Here is a 14,588-nt window from a genome sequence, read left to right on the forward strand (position 1 = left end):
GAGATATGACCTAGAGAAAATGGGGCTGGGTGGACGAGAAGGGATTTAGGATAACAGGAGCAGAGGAACTCAGAGGGAGGCGTCATAGGAGATCAGAAAGTTAGGAAGGATCAAATCAGGTAAGAGTTAGCAAGTTTGCAAGTTGGTTGGGATCCTTTCGTATGCACACTGGGAGGACGTCCTGAGTTGTACTGGGAAGTGTGTTACGAGTGTGGTTTCTATTTTGAAAAGACATTTTGTGTCTTTCTGAAGAATGAAGGCGGCTGGGAGGGTAACACAGGAACATATTGGCTAAAGATAACAAAAGCATTGAGTGAGGACGGCAGTGGTGTGGAGAGAAGGGAGAGCTTGGCTGTGACCTAAGGAGTGAGGTGCCTGTAGAACTTTCTCGTGCACTACAGAGAGGTCTGAGGAAGCAGACCAGAGGAAGGATGATCCCTGTGTTTTGACACAGACACGCTGGTGACTGATGGTGACATTTGCTAAGTTGCAGAAGAATATGCTCTGATGGAGAGGGAGAAATCGTGGTACAGGCTTGTTGACACTGAGGTGTCTGTGAGCTCTCCAAGAAATAGGTTGTAGTCATTTATGTGACTCTATTGTTTAACAGGAAATTATTTAAAAAAAATGAGAGGAAGATTAAATGAAATAATTTGTAACATACACAGGGAAACACACATTGAGTTTAGATCCCCTTCCCCTTTCTTTGTCCTGTTAACACCTGGTAACAATGTCTCTAAACCCAGAGTAAACTGAAGAGAGTTGCTACCTGCCCTGGCCGCTGTCATTTTGTCTTAGGCAGGCCTGGGCAGGCTCTTCACGAGCACGTCTTTCCCACTGCGTGTCCCAAACTGTTCCTCCCTGTCTCCAGCCCACATATTGCAAAAGGCGGCAGCAGGAACAGGAGCACATTACCAACCTTAATGAATTGCTAAAATATTCATTTTAAATTTAGTCGTGGCCAGAAGATGCACTGGAAGCCGTGGCGTCACGGTTCCTGGAAGAGATTGAGATGTCAGAGGAAATCCGGGAAGGCTGTATCGACATGTGCAAAAGCTTCCACACTTCCACCATCAACTTGTCCACGACCTTCCACAATGAGCTTCAGAGATACAATTATGTGACTCCCACCTCTTACCTGGAATTGATCTCCACCTTCAAACTGTTGTTAGAAAAGAAAAGAAAGTAAGGACGAAATGTTCTGTCTTTAAGTAAGCAACAAAGGTTTTAAAATATTTGTACAAAAGTGGCATAGCAATGGTGCAAACAGATGCTATGCATATAATATTTTATCAAAACTGAGAGTCAGTGCTTACAGACTCTGAGGGTAGGAAGCAGTCTATTCCTGGGTGTAATTATGTTGCCTAGTACACCATAAGTTTATCATTGCGTTTACTGCAAGAATGGAAGTATCACTGGGGAGATGGCTGTACAGTCATGAGGAACTTAATTAAAATCCCCAGAACCCCAGCAGGGAGCAGACCCTGGGCATGGCAGTGTGTGCTTATAATCCCAGCGCTGGAAGATGGAAACAGGCCAATCCCTGAGGCTCACTGGCCACCCAGATTGACTAGGGTGGATGGTATTTGAGGAATGAAACCCCAAATTGACCACTGGCTGTAAAACACTAATACACATGTGCACGTCAAGAATATGTTTCGTCCACACGTGGAAGAGCGAGTTGTTCCCTTAGGGCAGTGGGTAATTCCCTAGGATTCCTTGACAATGATGTTGAGTAAGGATCACTTAAGAGTGGTGTTTTTCCCCTTTTATTAGGAATAAGCTGATAGATAAGCCTTCTCTTTGGAATATCTACAGCCACACTCCCAGAGACCAACATTCCGCTTTTGGAGCTAGATTTTCTTCTCTACTAACCTTCCATTTGAAAATGTCAATACAGAGTGCAAGAGGCATAGGCCATAGCCATTGTCTACGGGAGTTTTTCAGAGAAATTAATCTCAAACTTCCTGTGGTTACACTTGAATTTAAAAGTTACTAACATTAAGATTAGAAGTTAAAAATTTAGAAAATGTTAGTAAACTATGCCACAGCAAGTGTCAAGATGAGTTTTCAGAAAAAGTCACCCTAGACTTTCTATCAAAAAAATTAATAGTTGGAATGCATAGTCTAAAATTTTAAAATTTATTAACATTAAACTTGGAAGTTGGAAATTTAGAAAATTTTAGTGGTGTCCCTTAAGAAAGCCTTCAGTTAATACTGGGACTCAAATGTTCAATAAAGTGAATTCTATATTGTCTTTATACTTTCTGCAAAGGGAAAACAATCAAGCTTTACTGAGAGGCACAGAAACACTCTGGATAACTTTGCATTCTTACCCTTGATGTATTTTTATCTTCGGTTTAACAAATCAAGTTTAGTTACTTAAATAATTTATGAATGCAGTTAATCAAACTTATCTGTACTGCGAACCATAAATTATACATTATAAAATTCTAAAGATTTTTTTTAAACCTAAAACAGAGATCATAATCTATGTTTCAATTACATTATATTTACAATGGATTCAAGATGATTAACCTAACAGAACAAATTCTTTTAAATATTAAAAAACATTTAAAACAGATTCCTTAACATGAAATATTAGTATGTATTTCCATAATTAAGTTCACAGTCTCCCAGTAGTCAGCTCAAGAGCATAAGTATTTTGAAGTCTTGTTTCTCATATTGAACAAGATGGTCCCAAGACACTTACAGGGCATTCCTAATGTCCCCACTTAGAGTTTAGTTGCTACCCTCTTCCAGGCTGGGCTGTCCTGGTCCCTTTGAACCATACCCCAGTGTGTTAGTAAATTTTCCATCAGTCTAATGAAATCTACAATTCCCAGTCAAGGCTGTGACTTGAATTTGGCTCTCAAGATTCTTAACCTAAAGCAATCTTGCTTGTTCTTTTTGATTTGCCTATGAAGGAAGACCATAAATTCTCAGAGATTAAGTTTTGGATATCATTCATGAACAAGACTCTCACTTGTATACTCATGGTTATCCTAACTGAAAGCAAGGTAAAGCTAACAAGACATGAACTGATGGTAAGGTTGAAGAGTCATGGCTTTCTGGGCATCTCAAATATTCTTGTTACCCTTTCAAGTTTTTAATACTTCAGTCTCCCTTCATAATTTATTGCAAATTAATTTTTAATATTTATTTTTACATTTTGGTTAAAATATAATTATATCTTTTCTCCCTTCCCATTTCTTTTTTCTTTCAATCCCTCCCATGTCTCCTTCTCAAATTGATAACCTCTTTTCCTTAAATTATTGTTTTATACACACACACACACACACACACACACACACAAATATATAAGCACAACTTGCTGAGTCTATTTTTGTTGTTTGTGTGTATGGTTGCAGGGCTGACCACTTTGTGTTAGATAAACAGTCAGGAGCTCATCTCTGGGAAAGACTAATTCTCCCTCTTGGCAGTCACTAGTTGCCTTTGTTCCCTGACTCAGGTGGGATCCTGTGGGATTTTTCCCCTTCCATGTTAATATTTCTATTCATATTGCTTTTGCTCCAATCTTGATTTATGTAGCCCTTTCTAAGAGAGGGGGCCTCAAAACAGACTCCCTTGTATCCTGGCTCTTAGAATCTTTCTGTCCCGTTTTCTATGATGTTCCTGAGCCATAGATGCAGGAGCTATATCTCAGATGTACCTGTCCAGCAGGGAAGGGATAGGCTCTCTTCAGTCACTGTTCTTTGTATCATGTCCAGTTGTGGGTTTCTGTAATCGGCTCAATTTGCTGTACAGAGAAGTTTCTTTGATGAAAAATTTCAAATGTTCTTGCAAATTAAAAATCTAAAGTTCTCTTCTAATTTCAACTAGAATTCTTAACTTGTGTTTGTGGTCGTTTCAGATGCTTAAATCCCAGATCTCTCAATAGCTAGTTATAACCAGAAAACCAAAGCATCCTGTCACCTGACCAAAAGTCAAAGAGTCATCTGGGATGAGTGCTGTTACTGTCTCATGCTGACAGGAGCAAAACTTTTGTAGAATTCCGAGCTTTGACACGTATACGCCAGGACTATACATAGATCTGGTGCCTCTGTTCCTACTTTTGTCAAATATTTTACCTTATCAGAGGGAATTCAACACATGATAGAAATGTGTGTTTCTGACTTTCTTTTCCTTCCCTACCACAGTCTTTCCAATGGTTGGTTTGTTTTTGATCCTTTGGGTTACTTTGTATATGATAAGCTGGGTTTTGTCGTTTACCTCAAGTTGGGTTACTTTATATACTTCAAGCTAGTGTCCTTACTCCAGCTACTCTCTTGAATTTTGAAACATATCACCTTTGAATAAATGTAATATTTTAAAATGAATTGTTATAGATAAGGAGATTTTTCTTAGTAGAGAACATACACGAACAAGCATTTCAAAGACTATTAAAATAAAATTTAAAAGGACTAAAATTATTTCTAATTAGTTATCATTTCTTTAAAAAATCTCTTTGCATAAAAAGTGTTGCATTTCAATATCAGTCTCCTTTTGCCTTAATAAAAAAATTCTTATTTCAAGATGTAATTTAAACGCATTTTAAATACACGTATCACTATGTACTTTAGGCTAATGTAGCACAGTCTGGTTAGCCTTCAACTTCCTAACAATGGGAAGATGTAATAACTTTTGAATGTGTTCCTGCTATGTGGCAATATTCAAAATGACGTATTTTGTGTGTCAAGGTCTCTTTGAAGTAAGTGAAGCAAGAACTATAGTATTGTTGGAAGTGGCTCACTGTGGAGAGTAATGTTAGAGGGGGCCTTCGATTTTTTGTCACAGAGGGCTTTTTGCCTTGTTACTAGTGTTCTTATTTATACCCAGAGGCACTGAAAACACAGAAGGGTCTGAAATATACTGGTTGGTCAGAACCGCACAATCCAGCATTGTTTTCTTCAAGATTTTGTATTTTTATTTTTTCACACCCAATACCTGCGAAGGACTTTGAGGTCACACCTTTAGTTACTTCAAAGGAGGTAAAAGACTCAAGAGCGTCCGGGATGTCCCTTGATGCGATAAACAGATCGGTGCAGCTCACCTCATTCCCTCTGTTTGCTTCCAGTGAAGTGATGAAAATGAAAAGGCGATATGAGGTGGGTTTGGACAAACTGGATTCGGCTGCGTCTCAGGTGGCCACCATGCAGAGCGAGCTGGAGGCGCTGCACCCGCAGTTGAAAGTGGCCAGCCGTGAGGTTGACGAAATGATGATAATGATTGAGAGGGAGTCCATGGAGGTGGCCAAAACTGAGAAGATCGTGAAAGCTGACGAGACAGTAGCGAACGAACAAGCCATGGCCGCCAAAGCCATCAAAGATGAATGTGATGCCGACTTGGCTGGAGCCCTACCCATCCTGGAGTCCGCACTGGCTGCCCTTGATACCCTGACGGCGCAGGTGAGAGCTGGGCCCGGGGCTGAGGCTTTGCCTTGGGGAACACAGTTTAGTGTCTCTCAAATTAGCATCCAAAAATTCTCTAGTTTACCTGAAAAGAAATGCGTTTTTATGACAAAGGCATTTTTGAAAAAGGACAAAGCTGCCAGTTGATACCACTCCCACTGCTACTACAATCACCACCACCACCACCACCACCACCACCACCACCACCACCACCACCACAGGAGCTGCTGCCACCACCACCACAGCCCCCACAACCGCCTGCAACTAGTTCTACCTCCGCTTCTTCCTGCTCCACCCGCCCCACTATAAGTTCCCATGATTATTGTTTTGTCACTTTAAGATTCCCCCCCAATTGTCTGGTCAAAATTCTTGCCACGATTCTGCCATTTCTGCCCAACACAGAAAATGTCTGTACCTTAAGGTACCTTAAACCCTAGTTTGAAAGATTGAACTTGTTAATATGACTACAATGGATGTACAAGCAGACATTTATTTCTATTAATAACAAAACATTGCTTTTCAAGGATATCACCGTTGTGAAGTCCATGAAGAGTCCCCCTGCTGGTGTCAAACTTGTCATGGAAGCTATCTGCATATTGAAAGGAATCAAAGCCGACAAAATCCCTGACCCAACAGGTTCAGGGAAGAAAATTGAGGATTTCTGGGGCCCTGCTAAGAGACTTCTCGGTGACATAAGGTTTCTGCAGTCACTTCATGAGTACGACAAGGACAATATTCCTCCTGCTTATATGAATATCATAAGGAAGAGTTATATCCCCAACCCAGACTTCGTTCCAGAAAAGATTCGGAATGCTTCGACAGCCGCTGAAGGTCTGTGCAAGTGGGTCATCGCAATGGACTCCTACGACAAGTAAGTGCGTGTGGAGAAGAAACCTGACTCGGGTGTTGGGTTTGCCCTCCCACTCAGACAGACAAGAGAAAGCCAGGAGCCCATATAAGAAAAAGGTTGTCAGAAAACACAGGTCTCAATTGCTGTGTTTATTTTTACTAGAGTCCAAACTGTGGCAGTTAAAAGTAATATGTAACTTAATGATCATTAAAGTTTTGGGAGTTAGGAATACTCTTTACTAAAAAATTTCTAAAGTCTCCAGAGCCAAAGCTTTTGTTTATTTACTATGTTGAAAAAAATTAAATTGAAGAAGTACTAAACTTTTACTAAGTCACTTAAAAATAAACAAAATTATGCATGGGAGTAAAGATTGATTTTTTAAAAATATCTTACAAATGTAAATTTTATTTAAAATAGGGAAGAGGTTGGGGTACAGCTGAGTGGTAGAGAACTTGCCTAGCATCTACAGGACGCTAGCACTAGGACGTACGAATATTTGGACTGGAGAGACAGCTCAGTCTGTAAAGTACTTGTCTTACTGCGCGGGGACCCATGTTCAACACACTGAGCCACATAAGAGAAGCCAAGCATGGTGGCACTAACTTAGAACCTCAGCACCCGGCAGGCAGCAGTGCGATAGCAGTGCCTCGGGACCGCTGGCCAGCTCTCTTAGCCTACTCTGCAAGTTCCAGGCCAGCTTGAGAGACTCTGAGGCGTGACAGCTCCTTACCTGCTCTCTTACCCCGCAAGTCTTAACCATCATTTTCCAGACTTTGTATCAGATTTGATTCTTAGATGAAACATGGACCCTACAATTGGGTGTAAATTCTGCATAAAAAGAGTCCTAAGTCCTTGCAAAGAGTATTCAGGTCAATTTAGGTTGCAAAGCTCCTTATGTTCGGGGGAATTTAATTTCCCGACTTGATTGTTTTGTAGAGTGGCAAAAATTGTAGCTCCCAAAAAGATAAAGCTGGCTGCAGCCGAAGGGGAGCTGAGGATTGCTATGGATGGCCTTAGAAAGAAGCAGGCTGCCCTGTATGAGGTTCAGGACAAGCTGGCCAAACTTCAAGACACACTTGAGTTGAATAAGCAGAAGAAAGCAGACTTGGAAAACCAGGTAGGTCGCTGACTGTTGCAAATGTGAGCTGAGATCACCTGGGAAATAAGACATGTGACCAGCACAAAATTCGCCAATCCTGTTTTCTTCCTAGCCATGATTAGCGAGAGTTATGAGTCCAAGACCAGACCTACCCGATACCTGGTTGTACATGACCCCGGAACTTGGAGTGGTTCTGGCACTTGAAACATGATCACGTGACTTCAAGCAGCCATCGGTCTTGGCCCTTTGGTCCACAAAGCATCACTCATTCACTTTTCACGCTTAGGAAATGAAAGCTGAGTTATTTCCATCTCTTTTCATTTAAGGAGGAGGAAATGGACGATAGCAGCACTGAGAGAGCTCACACCACAGCCCTGGCAGAGCTGTGACAAGCATTTTCGAAACCATTACTGAAAATACTCTTTTTTTTAAAAAGATTTATTTATTATCATATGTAAATACACTTTAGCTGTCTTTAGACATACCAGAAGAGGGCTTCAGCTCTCATTACAGATGGTTGTGAGCCACCATGTGGTTGCTAGGATTTGAACTCAGGACCTTCGGGAGAGCAGTCAGTATTCTTAACCACTGAGCCATCTCACCAGCCCCTGAAAATACTCTTAAGACAAAAAAAAACATTGTCAGAATTTATATAGTGGTCCCATTCGTACAAAGTATCTGCTAAAGTCTGATACTGTAGCAGGAAAATATACCAATATTTTGTAGCAGTCAACATTTATCAAGAGCTTGCTATCTATAAGATACCTCTATTTCTGAGTAAATATTAAAATTTTTGCTATGTGTTCATGATGTGTGTGCCTGCGTATGTATTGTTGAGATTTGGTCTTCTGTTTGTATTATAATGCTAAATCCTGGCCCCCAAGGTCTGATCGCCTCCAGGCATGAGAGACTCTGCATATACCCAAGTGACTTACCTGAGTGACATACCCACGTAACACTATGTAAACCTGCCCCAGGTTATCCCTGATTGGTGAATAAAGATGCCCACAGCCTGTAGCTGGGCAGAAGAGAGATAGGCAGGATTCTTGGGTTCCAGTGTCTGAGAAAAACCACAAGGAGGCATATGTACCACATTTTCATTATCAGTTTGCCCACTGAAAGACATTTAGGGTTGTTCCTATTTCCTGACTACTGTGAGTGGAGCAGCAGTGAACAGGCCTGAGCAAGTGAGCCAGAACTCCAGGCAGCCTGCTGTGAGACTGTCTCTGCTGGGAACGGCTGCATAAACAAGGCTGGAACAACAGCAGTATTGATGGATGTGCCTTCGTGGAAGGGGTTGTGAGGTTCCACTCTTAGACAAAGAACACAGACAGAGCGGGAGAAGTAGCCTCGCCCTTTATTTGTTGTATGATGCAGAGTAGACAGCCTAGAAACTACGTATACACCAACAAGAAAACTGGACTCAGCAATGTGTGTTGTGCATACACACACACACACACACACACACACACACACACACACACATATATATATATATATATAGAGAGAGAGAGAGAGAGAGAGAGAAATAGAAATAGAAAGAGTGCTATCAACTTGAGAGGATATAGGAGGATCTAAGAGAAGAAAACAGGTGTACTTTTTAAAAGTAAAATATAGTTGATTTTATTTAAAAAAAAATAATGATGCTTAAAAATTAAGATGCAGCCGGATGATGGTGGCACATGCCTTTAATTCCAGCACTTGGGAGGCAGAGGCAGGCGGATTTCTGAGTTTGAGGCCAGCCTGGTCTACAAAGTGAGTTCCAGGACAGCCAGTGCTACACAGAGAAACCCTGTCTCGGAAAAAAAAAAAAAAATTAAGTTGCAATGACTCTGTCTAAGCATCTTGTGGAACACTGATCTTACACAGGTTAGGGAGCCCTTCCCCAAGTCTGGCCACCTTGATAAACATCTGCTCCTTTCCCTTTTTATTGAATTGTTTAATTGTGTAAAATAAACTTTGGCCTGATGGTCCAATGCAGAAAGCAGGCTTTTAGCTAGTGATTGATGTTCCCTTTGAAGCTTAATTGCAGGTGTCTGAGAGGACAATGATGCCACTTAACGACTTGGAAGACCGTGCATTGTGAATAAACATAAATTGCTAAAACTTTTAACCTTTAAAGGCAACCTTAAACACACTAAGTGAGGAGACACACTTATCAAATATTTAAAATACAATGCCAGCTCTGGAACCCAGGGCCGTTGGCACGCTATGCAAATACTCTGCTAGCCTGCTTCATCCAGAGCCCTCCCCTATTTTTGTCATATTTTTTTAAATCTATATTTGCAGGAGAGTGTTTGTTACTAGTTTAATGCCAGTCTCTTGTGTTGAAGGTCGTTTCCTTAGCGTTGCCTGCATTGTTGTGTGTTAGATGCTCTGTAGGAATCCTGAGCTTATTGAAGTCACTTGTTCTTTAGTCGCAATGTCCCCAACGTTCTGTATCTCAGAGAGATGCATCGTGCTTTTCCTTTTCCAAGTGCTTTCTAGAATCTGTCTAGTTTGTGATGGAGAGAAAACCTGTCTCTCGGGCTGGGAAATCTGCAGAGCTCTCAGCCCATTTCCCTCGTAGATACTGATAAACGCTCACCTTTATTTTTGAGGTTGATTTGTGCAGCAAAAAGCTGGAACGAGCAGAGCAGCTGATCGGGGGCCTGGGAGGCGAGAAAACCCGGTGGAGCAACTCCGCCCTGGAGCTTGGGCACCTGTACATAAACCTGACAGGCGACATCCTCATCTCCTCAGGGGTCGTCGCCTACCTGGGGGCCTTTACGTCTAACTACAGACAGGTGAGGGATGCCTCTGGGGCTCTCCTTTGCTTTCCCAAAATCATAGCAACATTAACCTCAGGTCTGTTTGTGCTGCTGCTGGTGGTGGTGGGGAACTTGAGGGAATTTTTTCCCCATCTGTATGATTTTGATTTTGTGTTAATTTTTGGTTACTGCAAGGAAAAGCAGAATACTTTTAAATTATTCGTAATCAAAAAATTTTAAACACCCTGTAAATTGCTTGGTAGCCAAACGATGCCGCGTGAAATATTGTTTTAAAATCTAATTTTAAACTGGCTGACTTTAGATGAATTTTTAGTTCCTAAGTGTACAGCAATCAGGGTGTGTGTGTGTGTGTGTGTGTGTGTGTGCGCGTGTTCGCGCGCGCACATGCGTGTGTGAGGGATCCATGCCTTAACTACTCTGCATGGATCTCAATAAGTCATTCTAAAGCCACATCAGAGGCTGAAACTTGAGTGGTTGGAGACAAGATGACCTTCACTGACCTTAATCCTGGGCTTCTTGGTTTCCCTTAACACACTTGCATATAGAACTGAGCCCCCATGCCCATTATGGTTTCTTTGATTATTGAACTTTAAAAAACAAACTTTTAAAATCCCCACATAGATGGGGCTTCTACTTTTCGCCTTTTGACTTTGGAGGCCCCTGCTTACCTTGTTAACGACTTTGCATTTTCAGCTCCGCCTGTTCTTTTGAGTTTGCTCGGTGGGGCATTAACATCATATATCTAGCTCAGGTGGATCGCATTTAACTTACCTGGTTAGTGATGGGTTAGTTCACTTGACAGCTTGAGACAAGGAAACTTATAAAGCTTGACACAAATCACCAGGCAGAGCCATCAAACTACTCAGAGAGTGTGTGTGTGTGGAAACAAGAGCCATGGTCACGTGACTCTGTCTTCCCACACGGACTTGGGACAGTAGAAATACTAGCAGGCACTCACTCCCACCTCTGTTAGATTAAAGCACACTCCTGGGCATCCCAGTGACCTCCACTGAGTACTTACCTGCTGCTTGGGCAGCTAGAAGTGCCACTCCACACCACGCCATGCCACGCCATGCCACAGCACACCTGATGCTTGGTTATTGTATATGTTATTGAAAGAGCCTCAAATATATCATAGAGAAAACACCAGGAAATGCTCAGAGGAGGATGGGAACATGGGGGAACAGACAAAAAATTCAGGATAGGGTACTGCCAAACTGTGGGCAATTTCAACAGCACAAAAAAAAATGATAGTAATATAACTTATAGGATAAAATATGAAAAGATGAATTTAAGACATGAACTGTCACTTGACAAAAACCAGAGGCATTTTCCTAATCACAAGGTGTCTCCCACAAAGGGCTGAATGTTAACAAACGGATAGGATCAAGGAGCAAAACTTACCTCACAACTGCTGTCTTCGGTGTTCTCAGTTGTGGGTAAAGCATCCATGTTTTCCTGTGCAGGTTGCTAAGCTCTGAGCCCTGTGAGTTCCCTTTGAGGCTCTAACTCTCCTGCAGGACAATGGACAGCTTTCAGAGGCCCTTGAATTACTCAGGTTTCCAAGGGAACCTCTTGTTATCTCCATATGAATTACTCAGATGTGCAGTTCCCAGGAAGTGCACAAAATCTAACTCCTGCCATCCCACTTACTGTATTATAAACTGTTGCTCCAACTACAGCAGATCCTCCCAGTGAAAATCCTGTCCCACACTCACAGTGATAAGAGAACTCTGCTTCTCACTCAGCCAAGTATCTTTGTGTGATAGTCTAAGATCCAAAGGACCAATAATCACACATAATTATAATCCAATAATTATGAAACAGAAGCCTGACTTTACTAAAGTGATTAAAAAATTAGCATCATTGGTAGATGAATAATTTGGAATTATGTGCTACTTATGGGATGCAATGAGGAAAACAGTGTCACCTGTAATTTTACCGCTGGTAGAGATATTGGACATTCTAAATAATATATTAACAACTTTTAAGGTCATGAAGTTGCCACTCACCCAAATCTGCCATGGCCTTTATGCATAAAACTAGAATATTGACACAACCTACTCAGCAGGAACCTGAGGGAGAGGGTAGCAACAACCAAACCCTTCCCAGCACTACCTACACACACATACACACACACACACACTCACATGCACATGTGCACACATACGCTCGCACACACATGCACATATACAGGACATCCTCATTGGCCCAAACAGGTATGAGCATCATGCGAATTTATTTTCCCACTTCGCTTATGGACGCCCTCTTTTTGCCTGTTTCTATTTCCCTCCAGTCATGTCTTTCACTATTTCTGAAGCCTTTGGTCTGTAACCTGAACTTGAACGTTAGTCTGAATTTTCGTATTGAGCATTCTCCTGGTTTTTGGCCACCATAACAGAGCATGCCTCTGGTAGATAGGACAGAATCCAAAATGTGTCCTGACCCTTTACAACTCAATATACTTCAGGTATCCTTCCCAGAGAGCACTTGGGAGCCAGGAATAAATGTTTTCTGTGTTCTCTACCTATTCCACAGGCTTAGTTCTGTATTGTAAATAATATAGTATTTTTATGTATATTTATGATTTAAATATACATGCATGGAGAATATGATGGTTTTAGCTGTCAACTTGACACAATCTATAATCACTTACAAAGGGCGTCTCAGTTAGGGGTTGTCTGTATGGGGGGGCAGGGCATGAGGATTCCTGTGAGGGATTTTCTTAACTGGATTAACTGAAATGGGATGATCCACCGTGAATGTGGGGAGGACCATTTCCTACCGTAGGTTCTGCAGGAGAGTGAGGTGATCAGTAGAGGCAGGGGTATATCCATCCTCACTCTGCTCCCACCTGTGACGGTGACCAGCTGCTTTAACTTCCTTCCACTCTGAATTTAACTGGGAGCAAAATTTACCCATTTTCCCCCTAACTTAATTTTTGCTTGGTGATTTTATCATAGCAACAGAAATGAAACTCAGCCAGAGAATGTCAACTACTTTGTAAGTTTAAACTTTAGAAAAATACACAGTAATTGTTTATACCAAATAAAAAATTCCAACTTTGTCATGTGGTCCAGCTGGGCTTTATCTCATTGCTTATTAGAGTATCTAGCTTACTTTCTTTGTTATAATTTTATTTGAAAAAGGTTTGGTACACAAATCATGTTTGAGGTAAAGCTTCAACAGCAAATAGTAAATAGAAGTTAGATAGTATCCCTTTGGCCACTGTCCCAACAACTCATGTTTCTATTTTTCTGTGACTATTTTGAAGAATCAAACCAAGGAGTGGTCACAGTCATGTAAAGAAAGAGACATCCCCTGCTCAGATGACTACTCCCTTATGGGCACACTAGGAGAAGCCGTGACGATTCGAGCTTGGAATATTGCTGGATTACCCTCAGACTCTTTTTCCATTGATAATGGGATCATTATAATGTAAGGAAAAAAATCTCTTCTCACAGATGAGCTTTAAGATCTAATTAGTAGATACATTTATTTTCAAACATTTTAAAAAATGGTTTTAGCTAGTAAACATTTACAATATTGAAATATTTGCTAATTAGCGATGTTAAGCATGAATAACTTCTGTTAATATTATAATAGTCAACTGTCAGAAGCGATGCTAAACAAACAGAAATAAATGCCTGAGTTTTCATAGGTCTTTAAGATTATAAGAGGGAAACTCTTTTGGGAATAAAGAGCAAAATTTTTATTTCCATAAAATAGAAATCTTGTTATAAAATGTTAATAGATATACCGTGGTAAGTCTTTGATGGTAATTGCGGTCATTTTTCAAAAATCTGTCCTTGTCTCCGTTTTGAGACGAGTGTGAGTTGATCAGTAACCACCTGTCACAGAATCTCCTGGCTGATGAAAAGACATAGAGAAGCGGCCAGGGGAAAACTAGACCTGTCCAACCACACCCTCTTCTTCAGGTCTCACAGGTCAACATGTCTACATGTGAAAGCAAGTATCTATTTTATTTCTAAGTTCACAGTCTTGTTTCTGACCTGGCCAAAGCATTTTATAGTTTAGGAGTGTTAGGAACAGCATGGTGTTTCTTAGCATCAGTAAGAAACACTCAGTTCAGCCATCAGTTGGAAACATTCGGGTCTGTGTTGCAGAGTCATTGGATTTGATTCGTTTGTTTACTGAAAACAACAACAAAAGCCCACCTGAAGTCACACTAGTGCAGGTAAAAATGGTCAGAATCTAGATATAAAGCCTTGAGACATAAATAACTGATAGGTATGGCTTATGGCGAGTGTGCAATATTTATGAAAATAGTCAAATAAAGTAAAGCTTTGGTATTCCCTCATCACTGCTCATCCAGTTGTCCTGATAGAAGTGCCCTGTGGCTATTACATTCCTCTCTCGGAAAACACTTCTCTCTTCAAACACTTGTGTTTCTAATTGATTGCCTCCTACAGAATGATAGCCATGCCTTCTTTCTT

At 41.1% G+C, this 14,588-nt stretch overlaps 1 protein-coding gene across 1 annotated transcript in view; it reads left to right on the forward strand.

Annotated features, from left to right (window-relative positions):
- Dnah7 (dynein axonemal heavy chain 7) overlaps positions 1–14,588 on the forward strand; it is a 262,532-nt gene that overhangs the window by 158,585 nt on the left and 89,359 nt on the right. Inside the window, 6 exon segments of the mRNA XM_052192567.1 lie at positions 956–1,185; positions 5,078–5,408; positions 5,936–6,282; positions 7,198–7,378; positions 9,961–10,146; positions 13,406–13,569. Of these exon segments, the coding sequence (XP_052048527.1) occupies positions 956–1,185; positions 5,078–5,408; positions 5,936–6,282; positions 7,198–7,378; positions 9,961–10,146; positions 13,406–13,569 (1,439 nt within the window).

The sequence above is a fragment of the Apodemus sylvaticus genome, chromosome 9, assembly GCF_947179515.1.
Source record: "Apodemus sylvaticus chromosome 9, mApoSyl1.1, whole genome shotgun sequence".
NCBI classification, from domain to species: Eukaryota; Metazoa; Chordata; class Mammalia; order Rodentia; family Muridae; genus Apodemus; species Apodemus sylvaticus.